Raw genomic sequence first — 13,543 nt, forward strand, 5'->3', positions numbered from 1 at the left:
AACTAGACGTAGATGAATAAGAGAGGATGTACAAGAAGAAAGCAGAAATGATTGATATGTGGTTGGTTTGTCTGTGGCCCTTGCAGAGACAAGAAGGAGATGGACCAGGGGGAGTCCATGTTCTTCCTCACCGGAGGCGTGGGCCTAGAGAACAAGCTGGAGAACCCCGACCCCTCCTGGCTCTCCGACAAGAGCTGGGACGAGCTGTGCAGGATGTGCGACATGGCGGCCTACAAAGGTTTCAGGTGAGACGGACTCTGGGGCTGTTTGTAAGAATGTTGAGAGCTCTCTACGTAATTCCATTCAAAGACCTGCCTATATCTGTTGGTTACTAGTTGGGCAGGCAACATGATGCTATATGAATAGCTGTGTCTGAGGCATTATGCTCTGTTTGATTTGAACTGGGACAGATGAGTGGTGATGGCCGTTGCTTGGGCAACTTGAGACAATTGATGGCGCAGATTTATAGATTTTGGATGAACAGTTATCACTGCTGCCATGGCAACAAGTAGGCAGCTACGAATCAGCCCTGAGCATGAGGAAGAAGATGCCAGTATTGCAGTCCAAGCTGTGTCTGACTGAATCTCAGTTTGACAGACAATCCTTTTGACTACACAGCAGGTTGAAAACTGTGGCTGATTAGAATAGGGTTTTCTTAGGAGAGGGGAGTCCTCAGACCATTCTCAACCAAATAAAAAGATAGCAATGATTTTTAGAGGGGGTTTTGATGCTCTCTACATGTAGGTGTAGAACACTTTAAGTTTGTGTGTCAGTGTCTTTGTTTTATGTTATTTCATTTGCTCCTCTCCCATCAGTCTTGTAGGTTAAAGACCTTTGATTTCAGAGTGATAGATTCTGCTGCCTATACAGCTTTTCCTGTAAATTTCATCCAAATCCATTCACAACTTTTGGAGTTATTTTGCAAACAGACAGAGAGACAAACAGACAGACAGACACCCGAACCAATGCTGGCAAAACAGAGCCTTGTTGGCAGAGGTAATGAAAATTATAAGATCCCAGATGTACATCATCTTCATCTCACTATTTTCATCCGGATATGAACAGGGATAGTTTCCAGGACCACCTTGGAGAATGGAAGGCGTTCTACGAGAGCAAGGAGCCACACAGGGAAGCCCTCCCAGCTCCCTGGCAGGAGAAACTCACCGACTTCCAGAGGGCCATCGTGGTGAGGTGTCTGCGGCCAGACAAGGTACGGGGAGTCTGCTAGAAATCTAACGACCCTGTCCATCATGAATGACCGACAGTTCTTGAATGTTTCTCATCAGAATTGCGCCAACTTCCAGAATAGTTCAGCTTTATACTTATCTAGGTTTTGTTCCGGTTTGTGTTCCGGAGAAGAGTGTGAGGATAATGGGAGACAGAATTTGTGGAGTGAAGTATGTTTCTTTACATTCTTAAATAGTTACAGTTAGTGGTGCAAATACATATTATGCTCACATTAACTCTTGCTGGTCTCCTGCCAGAGTTCATCAAGTTTGACTGGAAGTTATTCCCAGCAAGTTGTTCTAGTCAAAGCATTTTCATGGGTCAAGGATTAGAACAAAGTTTTGCGGTGAACTATATTGATGGCTTTTCTGCAGGAATTTATCTGTAATTGTTTCATCTATAACTTTTTGGAATGAATTCACCTTTTGATTGTTGTACATTCTCTTGTTTTTGCCTTTGTTTCAGGTCTTGCCACTGGTCACTGACTTTGTGGTCAGCAAGCTTGGCCAGAAGTTTGTGCAACCGCCGCCCTTTGACCTGGCCAAGAGTTTCACCGACTCCCACGCCTGCGCCCCGCTGATCTTCGTGCTTTCCCCTGGGGCCGACCCCATGGCAGCGCTACTCAAGTTTGCCGACGACAAGGGTTTCAGTGGGGACAAATTCAATGCGATATCACTTGGACAAGGACAGGTTTGTAATGCATTCCTCTAAGGCATTCCTCCTCATGATATTACACAATGGTTATAGAGGTGATGGTGTCCATGGTAGGTGATCATGATACACCCTAGAGAGGAATTTGAAATCTGAAGAAGTACCTCGTCTTTGTTTTTGTTTTATTTATGCATTATTTGTGTCATTGAAGTGAAGAGCATAAATGAATAGTAGACTTGAAAGCGATGTTTTCAGTTGAAGAAATATTTTCAGAGAAATGGTGTCTCTGAACTTTTTAATACGAATGGATATTTTTGCCATTGAATAATTTAGAATTGCTCATTTTCAGCATTCGACATCAGTACATATGAAAACATCTCAAGTATTTGCATTTGTATTGTTGCCGAGAATTCATTTGAGAATCATACAAAGTCAAATATGTACATAAAGGCAGAGAACTTCAGGAAAAAAAATCTGAATATGTTTAATGGCAATGTACAAGGGCCAGCATGGCTTGCAGGGTGTAATCCATCTATGCAGCTTTGTGATTGTGAAATGGAAAGATAGAACAAGATAAAAGGATGGGGTGAGGGAGACACAGTGATAAGATGGCAATCAGGGTTCCTTTCAATGACGGAGTTTTGGTTTGACCCCCCACCTGACCCGCAGGGACCTGTGGCCGCGGCGCTTATCACGTCGGCCGTCAAGGAGGGCACCTGGGTGGTGCTTCAGAACTGCCATCTGGCCGTCTCCTGGATGTCTGCCCTGGAAAAGATCTGTGAGGAGTTCAGCCCCGAGACCGTCAACCCAGAGTTCAGGCTCTGGCTCACCAGCTACCCCTCAAACAAGGTATGTGGAGCCTAAAGATACCTCTAAAACAAGATTCCCCCTGTTGGAAAACCCTTCCTACGCTTGAAATGTTTTGTTTGTAGATGTGCAATGTTTGTCTCTCGATGGCAATGTTAACATCTAACTTTTTCATTAGGGGAAAAAAAAATGTGATACATGTTCCTTGGAGTTCTTTCATTCATACTTTTTAGCTGAAATTATCTCCCAGTCATTAACCCATTGAGGGCGAGTCCCGAGTATACTCGGGCAGGGGTCTACGGGAAATGCGTGTTGTAGCAAAATCAGTTCGTCCTCAACAAGTTGAAGTCCATGTAGCGTGGGGATACATGGATCATGGAGTGGGAAGGGTGGCCCAATTCGGATATATTCAAGAATCCTTGTAACGAATTGCGTACTGATCTCTATGTGAGTCACACACAGCCACAGAATGTTGACTGGAGTCGACTGTTTTCAGTGAGTGTACCCCCTCAATGCACATATCGAGTGGAACACTTAAACTTCTAATGATAGGTTCAAGCCTTAGCAGATGAATGTGTGGTATGTAGCTCAGTCACTATTTTATGCTAAAGTTGGCATATTTTTTTTCAACCCTCCCCCCCCCCCCCCCCCCCCGACCACCTTTCCAATTATGCTTGCTAACGTCAAAAAGCTGTGGTTGTTACTTGCACATCGTCCTGAAGGGCAGGCTGTGGAATGGCAAGTGAAAATGTTTAAATCGTAAATCTCACATCATTTTTTTTTTCATTCCCACATACATCGGTCATTCCAACCAAGCCCTGACCCCCCCCCCCTTTTTTTTCTTGTTCTCTCCTTCTCTTTTGTCTCAGTTTCCGGTGACCGTCCTCCAGAACGGGGTCAAGATGACCAATGAGCCTCCCACTGGCCTTCGCATGAACCTCCTACAGTCCTACATTAGTGATCCCATCAGTGACCCCGAATTCTTTGCCTCATGTCCGGAGAAAGAACTGGTAAGGACAGGAAGGATTTGGGATTTTTCCGTTCAGTGTATGTGCTGGTAGAACTCAAGTGTATCAACATGTGTTGTTTGTTTCTTCGTTTGTACATAGAGCTCTGTTATGTGGATGGAAATTGAGAGTGTTAATAAGTTCCATTTTGGGGTGTCTTTTATTTGTAGCTTTTACCATACTTAGTGAAGAAGGGATTTTGATTGATTTCAGGTCTAAAAGCTGATATTATAGAGTTACTGGGAAGGTGAAGAATACATCTTTAGTGTCAAAAGTGTTTTTCCTTAAGTTGTGTAATACCCATGCAAAATCTGTTCGTCGCTTAGTGTTTGATATGTATACTTTCACCATTCAGTCTCTTTCAGTCTCGTGACATAACTAATCAGAATAACATCTTTTACCATAATGATTATTGCGTAGACCAAAGGCTATTATTAGAAGAGATTAAGTGTCCTAATGTGAAGCATGAGTGTCATTGATTTGTAGACCAACAAAAGCTCTTTAAAGAAATGTTCAAATGAAGTCGTAAATATCCTTTGAAGAAATGTAATACGAGGGATTATGTGTCGGCAAGCAGCGAGCCTGTTTACATTTTAACTCTGAGACACTCGTTGAGATGTGGTATTCTGTTAAATTTTCTCTATCAGGTGTGGGAGAAGCTGCTCTTTGGGCTGTGTTTCTTCCACGCCCTGGTCCAGGAGAGGCGCAAATTTGGCCCCCTGGGTTGGAACATCCCCTACGGCTTCAACGAGTCCGACCTGCGCATCAGCATCAGGCAACTCCAAGTAAGCTGAGATATCCACCCTTGTCTCTTTGAGTATATCTGTTCATAATCACCAAGCAACTACTGTATATACCGTATATTTAGCGAGTCTAAATTTTCACAAATCGAGACTTCCCAATGGGAATGATTTCGCGCGTGGTTAAATTTGCAATCGTGGAGTACAGTACTGAAAGGAGAATGTACATGTGCACATCACATTCATATCGGGGATCAGTATTTTCGCTTGTCTTTAAATTCGCAAATAGCATCTGACTGGCAAAATTCAGGAAAATAAAGACCTCACGAAATGTTTGGTGAATACAGTACCTGGTATTGTGGGATGTGTGATGAGGATGCAAGAAGGATTTACTTATAAGCAGGGCTGTGATTTCATTATGGGGGAAATGTATCTTAGACTTTTTAAAGAAACATCAGAATAAACATGATGCACTTGAATCAGCTAATTTGTTGTCCATCTGTTTATCTTATCCTATCACAAGGACTTTCATCTCTGCTCTAAATGCATTCATATGATAGGATTTAATTTAAAAGGATTACTTTGGATGCCAGAGAGAAGGTTCTTCCTTATTTTTGAGAAATAGGCTGTGTACTTTCAGCCAAGCACATGACATATCTTACTCCTGCATTGTGACTGCCATTAACTTGTTTTTATAAGGATTTATCTGTCTATAACTTGAGTCTGTATGAGTGTAGGCCAACCAGTGAAAAATGTTCTAGGTGAAAAACTGCGGCCGTGTTAAAGACATAATTTACCATTTGCAGATGAAACAAAACCCAGCATTAGTGTTCTAAAATAGTTCTAAAATGTGAGTTAGGGATGAAAACAACCACTGTAAAAATTTCATCTGGTAAAATCAATATTAGTGTTGTTGAATATACATAATGTGAACAATAGATATAACAAAAATATTTCCAGAGTAAACCGTCTAAAGTTACGGTTTATTAAGAAAAATACATATATCTCCCTGTATTTTAGGCTTTATCGCAAAAATTGTATATGATCGGATGTTTTGTGGTAACAGACCTACACATATGCATTAAATGTCATATCCTGAAAATTGTTCAAATCACTGTTCCCAAAGGTTAACAGGACCTTTAAGAAGTAAAGAATGTGCATATATTTGCATATTACCATGACCATATGCGTGTTTGTGGTACATTTGCCATGGTATACATGTACATGCACTGTGTCATGCCTCACCATGCGCCCTTGGTTTGCAGATGTTCGTGAACGACTACAATGAGGTGCAATATGCGGCCATCTCGTACCTGACGGGAGAGTGCAACTACGGTGGCCGTGTTACCCAGGAGTGGGACAGGCGCTGTCTCCTCACTATCCTGGCGGACTTCTACACCCCGGACATCATCACTGACCCCAAGTACAAGTTCTCGGCGAGTGGCAACTACTTTGCCCCGCCCAAGGGGTCGTACGAGAGCTACCTGGAGTTCATAAAGGTATTGGCACGAAACGAAGAGAGAGGGGGGATGTGAATTAGAGATGGGACAAAATTGGAAAGTGTCTCTGTATGGGGATCGCTCTGGGGATTAATTACCTTTTAAAAAATAGTTAACCTCTGTGGCAAAGTCTCCTATTATCTTTTTTTATTTGTCTGGGGACTCTGTTTTGTATCAGATTGGAGTGATTTAGATTTTGGATCAAGAAAGTGACTTATTGCTTGACAGTGACATTTTAGAAGGTTGCCTTTATGTTTTGAAATCTTTAGGGGGAGAAGATCTGTCTTTCAGTGCTTGATAGGTTTTGCAGTCTCCTTCAAACAAACTAATCTCTAACAATAATGTCAAAGGTTTAATGTAACCATAAATAAAGCATTATCAGCTTGTACATAGCTGTATTATACAATCAACATATCCCATTTAAGAACCCATTGATTTGCTCCTGTCTCCTTTCCCTTCAGTAGTAATACCTTTCAAATGAGACCTTATATATGTTTTAGTAAAGGTAACACACTTTTGAGGCAAACTGCAACTTGAAACAAATGACAAAAATGTGTGACGTTGTTGTTCATTCTCCTACCCCTCCCCTTTCTGTCGTTCAGAACCTACCCACCTCCCAGGACCCAGAAGTGTTTGGCATGCACAGCAACGTGGACATCTCCAAGTCTCTACAGGAGACCAGGCAGCTCTTTGACAACATCCTCCTCACCATGGGAGGCAAAGGGATGGGGGGCAGCAGTGGCTCCACCGACAGCGTCCTCTCTGACATCGCCAAGGACATCGTCCAGAAGGTAAGAAAAAATTGAGTACAAAACCCTGATCTGTGAAAGCGTCTTTACTTTACACATTAAATCTTCTCTTACAGAAGGTTTCCGTCCATCAAAGCACGATTTTAATGTCTGTTCGTACTTGGTGCATTATCCTCTCAGATATCGCCAACAACATTGTCCAGAAAGTGGGGAAAGTTTGGGCAAAAAGCCCCATGAAGGTTGTGAAAAATTGTTCACTAACATGTTAAATCATCCCTAATACATGTTATCGTCAACCTGGTGTATGTGGCATTGGATGAGAGTTTCATCAGTGATGATGGCTGCCAGCTGATAAACAGATTTCATGCTTGCCCATTGAAAACTTGTCCGGAGTATACTCTACTCTTGTAAACATCTGTGGGAAGTATGTGTTATAGCAAAAACAGCTCATCCTCGGACAGCTTCAATTAAAAAATGTCCTGTCGGCCCTACTCATGCCACAAGAGCATGGGTTATGCTTCAAAACTCCCAAGGTCCAGATTTACTGCAGAGGCTTTATTCGCAGATAAGTAATAATAGCATTATTTACAATTGCGGTATGGTCCATGCCTTACAATTGTACATCTCAGTGCTGAAAAACTTCACCTCAAATAAATTAGCATTATTATAGTTAAGACCAGTTTCCTTTCCATCATAGTATGTTTTTAATGTCTGTTTATATTATAAATTGTAGTGAGGTTTCTTTGATCTTTTAATCAACCGCGAAAGTCTGACACAACAAAAGGAAACATGTTGCATTTGAAGTCACAACACTTTAAGGTCACATGAAATATGGGGGAGTATGTTGCTCATTTTGTCAAGCATGATTCTGTGCACCTTGTATCCCTACATATGGTTTTCATTTGTCATATGACTTATGATAATGACAAACCCCCCCAAAAAAAAGAGTTTATGAAGGTTTGGTAGCCAAGTAACAAGAAGGCCACGCTGTTGATGTTTTTGCAAAGTGTGATTCCTGGAGCTGTGCTCCAGTTAGTCCGGCAGCAGCGATTTGGATGAATCTATAATGGGTATCATGACCAAGACGTGCCCTTGTTGTTGTCCGTTCCGCATCCACGTGCAGCTACCAAAGGACTTTGACCTGGAGGCCGGTCTAGCCAAGTACCCTGTGACCTACAATGAGAGCATGAATACTGTGCTGGTGCAGGAAATGGAGAGATTTAATAAGTAAGCCACTTTTGATGTTTGTCATCTCACCATATATATATATTATGAATCCCTTTTGGTCTTAGCACAACTAGCTCTGAGGTATAAATATATTTTTACAGCAAATATCCTTGTACTCTTTTCAAACAAGCCCTTAGAGGATGTTGAAATCATATTTTTAGGCTGGAAGTTTAGAAAGGTTCCTAAAAATAATAGTTACATTAATCCAGAGAGTTACGTGTACACTGTACATGTAAATGCACTTTTATAATATAGTTTCTATTTGTTCTTGGGGGGGGGGGGGGGGGAGGGGTGCATTTTCTGTATTGAGGCTGTCATCCAAGTCAAAATTAGCTTATGGCAATGGCCATCACTTCTTCTTTTTTTGTGTGTGGATATGATATAACATTCACTTTGTTTTGCTTTTGCTGTTCTATTTTTATGAGGAGAAAACGGGTATTTCAAATTTGCTTTGTCTACATTATTTCTGTCATGTACTCGTTTGGATTTATTGCGATACACTTATTTTCAGGAAAAGATGCAAAAATCAAATAAACTCAAATACAGGTATGGACTGATCAAATTTGTGCCAAAATGGTAGGTGGAGCTTGTAAAACTCTGCCTGTAGTGCAATAAAGCAATCAAAGCAATTGATATGTAAATGAATAAAGAAATACATCACACAATCTGGTATTTGAGCTCATTTCTTTTCACTCTATCACCCAAGCCAACCCATTTCTTAGTTGGTCTATGTTTAGATATGACTATGTGCTTTTTATGTGGGTTCCGCATATGAGCACCAGCATGAATTGATCAAGTAAATTCACTTCCAATATTGTGATCACTTTCTGTTTTGTTGATCATTTGACTCAATTCAATTCAATTCAATTCAATTCAGGTCACTTATTTTCTTCAATATCGCCTTAGCCATTTCAAATAAAATAATTAAAAGAAGTCACCCTAATACAATATACATGAGCATTCAGTAAAACGTTGAGGGGGGGGGGGGGGGGGAGCAAGTGTATTATCTTTCTCAAACTATTTAAATAAAATAATTGTTTTTGGACCAGAGAGGTCCGTGCCAAACATGCTAAAGACAATCTTGTGCAGATGTGCGTCACTCAATTGATTGGAAGTGCAAACCCAAAAGGTATGGTAATGGGAGCCTACAGAAACGCACACACACACAATTACAGGGGCATTCCAGATGATTAACATAATTTCACAACATGTAGTACATAAACTGACTGCTCCATGTATAGATATGTGGAATTTATTGTGGTCATTGAGCAGGAAACAATACTCTGAAAAATCTTAAACAAATTACACTGAACAGTGTTGATGACATAGGAGCCGCACATATTTCAGAAATGTAGCAGTGTAATTCCATTACAATACCACTTGCTTAACAAGTTCACCTGTGTAGAATGTATGCATGCCCTCTTCTTTTGTTCTGCTTCCTTAAGCCCCAGCTCATGCATTCTTATGGTGAGGCGGCCATGTCATCATCCTTGTTCATTGCAATTGGTTGTAAATTTTGAAAACATTATTCCTCATCCCAAGCACAATGCATTCTGAAACTCTGTACTCGGTATAACTAATTTATGGTTGTTCAAATATAAAAATTTGAAAATCATTGGGAGGTCTCCTTTATTAATTCCTGAATGACTCTTCTACTCTGCCCCAGATTACTGGTGACCATCCGCAGCAGTCTGCTCAACCTGCAGAAAGCCATCAAGGGCTTGGTTGTCATGTCCTCTGATCTGGAAGGAGTGGCCCACAGTCTGCTCATTGGCAAGGTGAGTTGACCTCAAGCAAGGACGGATCGAGGCCAGTCGGGAATCGTTATCTCTTACGGCGTAACTATTGAGTGTTGTCCCTTAAAATGCTGCAACAAATATCGCTGGAAGAGATACCCCTGATGGATTCTTCCTTTCTCTCAAGATTTCGAAGTCCTGTGGATGGTGCTTCTTATTTTCATCCTCCTCTCTTATATCAAGACATCATGAATGTGTGAATTTCACTCCATAGATTTTCACCTTAATTATTCCTTGAAGTGTCAGAATTGAGGGAATGAATAAATGAGTGATTTTAGCCCCAAGTAGATTTACCAATAAGCAAACAAAAAAAATTCATCGTCTTCCTATCATATCAATGTAATTTTGTTTACTTTTGTATGAGAATGATGGTTAGATAAGGTGGCCATAATTTGTCTCCCAGAGATTTAGCAGATTAATCTTAGATTAAACTTCGACTTAAAGATGTTTCAACAGCATGTGATGGTAGATGAATGTTGTAATGTACTAGCATTTAATTGTGATTTTTCCAAATACCTGTTCAGCTGCCCGAGATGTGGGCCAAGCGGTCCTACCCCAGCCTGAAGCCACTGGGCAGCTACGTCAACGACTTCCTGGCCCGGCTCAAGTTCCTGCAGGACTGGTATGACGAGGGCAAACCCACCGTCTTCTGGCTCTCTGGGTTCTTCTTCACTCAGGCTTTCCTGACGGGGGCCATGCAGAACTATGCCCGCAAATACACCATCCCCATCGACAAGTGTGGCTTTCAGTTTGAGGTCAGTGTGTTAGAGGGGTACGCAGCAAAAGTTGGGTTTTTTACGGGTAGGGGGTTGGGGGTGGAAGAGAGATGGTGGACTTGTTAATAAAAGCAGCAGGCAAATATGGTTCATATCAATGTCGCGAAATTCTCATGTATCATCAGCAGCAAAGTTTTATACTGTAAAACGAGGAATGTTCGCGTGCATTTTAATTTCGCAAATTTCGCGAGCGCCAAGATTCGCGAAATTAAAATGCACGTGAAAGTTCTTGTCTACACTATATGCATTAAATGCCAGTGGCAGTTCGCAAAAATTTCATGCCACTAAAAAGGCCGTCGGCTCCAATTCGAGAACAATTCATGCCGGGAATATATCATGTTTTACAGTATATAAGTTGTAAATGCAAGAGAATGTCATTTAATGTTTGTGAAGAGTCTCTGTATATCTAAACCACTCTGATAGTGCATACGCATATGCGCTCACTCACTTACGTGTATAAACAACCTTGCACATCACCCCATTTCACATGTCAATAAAGATGTTCAAACCCATTTTACATACATTGTACCTTAAGGTACTAATACAAATGCTCATCTCACAATCTGACATTATGACAAATTCTGATGTTGACGATAATCACGATAACACATCTACCACTACCTATATCCCTGATACAGGTCTTGCCCTCAGAGACAGCTGACCAGCCTCCTGAGGATGGTGTCTATGTAAATGGACTCTTCCTTGATGGCGCCAAATGGGACCGGAAAGCGTAAGTCATCTTAGTTTGTTGTTCAAATTACATGGTGAAAGTCCCAACCTTTCTCATTCCATGAGCATAGAAAAACCATGATTTTTTAAAATAAATTTTTGAGGGGCCAAGATTGGCAAAAGTAAACTGTTCCAGAAAGTGCTTGTCTACACAATGCAATGAATGCCAGTGGCGATTTACAGAACTTTTATTCTGCAGAAAGGGCCATCAGTTTCAGCTCAGGAATGTTTCTGGTTTTACAGTACATTTAGTTTTAAGACCATGCTTGAAAGATTCTTCTTCACGTTACTTCTTTCATGTACTTATCTGTGTAATACAGACTGTTTTAATTGTTGGTTGTATTCAAAATTAATGACAATGGAATACTTATCTTCTACCTCTTTTACATGACTTTTTAGAGCCAAATGGTTCAAATACCTCTCTTTAAAAAGTAAAAAAGGGGAAAAACCTTATAGCTGAAATTTTTTACTATTACTCTTAAACATTCTGGATAATCTTGTATTGGTGTTCTTGGTGTGATTTTGAAATTGATGATATTACTCTCTGTTTCTTTTCTTTCTTTCTTTTTTTCTCCCTCTCTTTTGGCCAGTGGAATGCTGGGAGAATCACTGCCAAAGGTTCTCTTTGATGCCGTCCCAATCATTTGGATAAAGCCTGGTAAGTTATCAAGTTCTCTGTCACTTTTCTGTGTTTAAGAATCGTTGCCAACAGTGATGATATCGAATTCTGGAGAAAAAAAAGGGAAAGTGGTGCTTTGTGAATTTGTTTGTGTAAATGTTGACACTGTCGTAAGATGACCTAGAATATTCATCAGGTTGTCAGGTCATTCTTTTCAACTGACCTTGACAAAAATGGCTCATCAGTTGACATTGGTAATGAATAAATTGCAAAGACATACACCATCCCAACCTTCTGTATGCTGTTAAATGGAGTTGGTCATCAGATATTATGGTTCTTCAACTAAGTTGATCTTCGTTCACTGCCCGCTGTGGTACGTTAAAAAACCACAACAAGCACAGGCCTGCTTAAATCGGATTACCTGTCAGTAAAATATGTGTACTGAAGCATACAATGGACAGTAACAGGCAACTCTAGTCAGGGGTGATTCTTTGGCTGTGTATGTTCTGTCTTACGGGGATTATGAGCCTAGCACAATTGTGTACAATTGAGATGAACTTGACAATGCTCAGGATCCAGTAGAGCAAACTTTGCACCAGATTCAGGCAGTCAGAAAGTGAGCAGTAAATTATTTATTGTTCACTACGAGCCTTGCACAGATACAAACCTCTGTGTCCTATACTAAGTGTGAATAAGTGAACATTAACAATCGTATATATCATCACAAGCTGACAACACTTAACTCTTTCTCTTTCTGCAGGAGTGAAAGCTGACTTTAAGTCCAAGGGTGACTACATCAGCCCCCTGTACAAGACTAGTGAGCGTAGGGGCACCCTGTCCACCACGGGCCACTCCACCAACTTTGTGCTTGCCATCCACCTGCCCACAGACCGCCCAGTGCAGCACTGGATCAAGAGGGGTGTGGCGTTGCTCTGCCAGCTGGATGATTGAAGGGCGTGGCACGTTTGGACGGTGGTTTGTATTCATTCAGACCCACCTGTTGCTGGCTGTTGTTTTTTTTTTTCATGGTACATTCTATGGTTACATCCCGCAGTAAAGACGATATCATTAACGCGGGTAGATGTGTGGTATTGGCAGGGTTTGATAGACACTGTATTCTCTGATTCCAAATATCCATGTTTCCTAATTCTTTCTGATTCCTCCCCCCCCCCCTTCTCAACATCATTTGTCATTCCACTTTGCTGCTATGCCACTCCAAAGTAAGTTGCAGTATTAAAGATTACATCCGTTGAAATCTTCATAGTTGAAGAAGAATTAAGAATTACTTTGTGATGACATCAGTGAAAGAAATTGCCTGTAAGATGTTTGTGTTTTGATTTCAATGCAGTGCCACATGGGGTAATATTGTATAGATGCTGTGAAGAACTTGTAATTCTCACAATCTCACTGACAAAATAAAAATTACATTTCATATTGTGGGCTGCTCTATGAGAACACAATGGTGCAGATATCCTCATTTGATGAATGTGGTACAGTATATGTATTTTCATAAATGAATCATATGGCAGTGGATGTTCAAGAGTTATATTAAATAGAAACTGATGGAATGGAATCCTACTGACATGTCAAGAAATGTGTACAAAGTATTGGAATAGTGCCATGTTGCATGGAGCCAAACTCTAGAGATATGCAGTGTAAACAGTTTATTCCTCTGCACAAAGTATTTTAACCTCTGTCATCAAATTGTGTAATATG

The 13,543-nt window shown here is 40.9% G+C and overlaps 1 protein-coding gene across 1 annotated transcript in view; it reads left to right on the forward strand.

The window, feature by feature from the left end:
- LOC139717313 (dynein axonemal heavy chain 12-like) overlaps positions 1-12,917 on the forward strand; it is a 63,773-nt gene extending 50,856 nt beyond the window's left edge. Inside the window, exons 54-67 of the mRNA XM_071628806.1 lie at positions 87-245; positions 1,066-1,210; positions 1,693-1,917; positions 2,548-2,727; positions 3,555-3,695; positions 4,340-4,477; positions 5,698-5,931; positions 6,534-6,722; positions 7,804-7,907; positions 9,574-9,685; positions 10,228-10,458; positions 11,118-11,209; positions 11,799-11,866; positions 12,588-12,917. Coding sequence (XP_071484907.1) covers positions 87-245; positions 1,066-1,210; positions 1,693-1,917; positions 2,548-2,727; positions 3,555-3,695; positions 4,340-4,477; positions 5,698-5,931; positions 6,534-6,722; positions 7,804-7,907; positions 9,574-9,685; positions 10,228-10,458; positions 11,118-11,209; positions 11,799-11,866; positions 12,588-12,778 — 2,209 coding nt within the window. The 3' untranslated portion in view covers positions 12,779-12,917. The remainder of the gene's footprint in view (positions 1-86; positions 246-1,065; positions 1,211-1,692; positions 1,918-2,547; positions 2,728-3,554; positions 3,696-4,339; positions 4,478-5,697; positions 5,932-6,533; positions 6,723-7,803; positions 7,908-9,573; positions 9,686-10,227; positions 10,459-11,117; positions 11,210-11,798; positions 11,867-12,587) is intronic.
- Positions 12,918-13,543: the final 626 nt, after the last annotated feature.

Source organism: Diadema antillarum, unplaced genomic scaffold, assembly GCF_040938485.1.
Source record: "Diadema antillarum isolate AM-2024a unplaced genomic scaffold, OU_Dant_1.0 scf00000074, whole genome shotgun sequence".
Classification (NCBI taxonomy): domain Eukaryota; kingdom Metazoa; phylum Echinodermata; class Echinoidea; order Diadematoida; family Diadematidae; genus Diadema; species Diadema antillarum.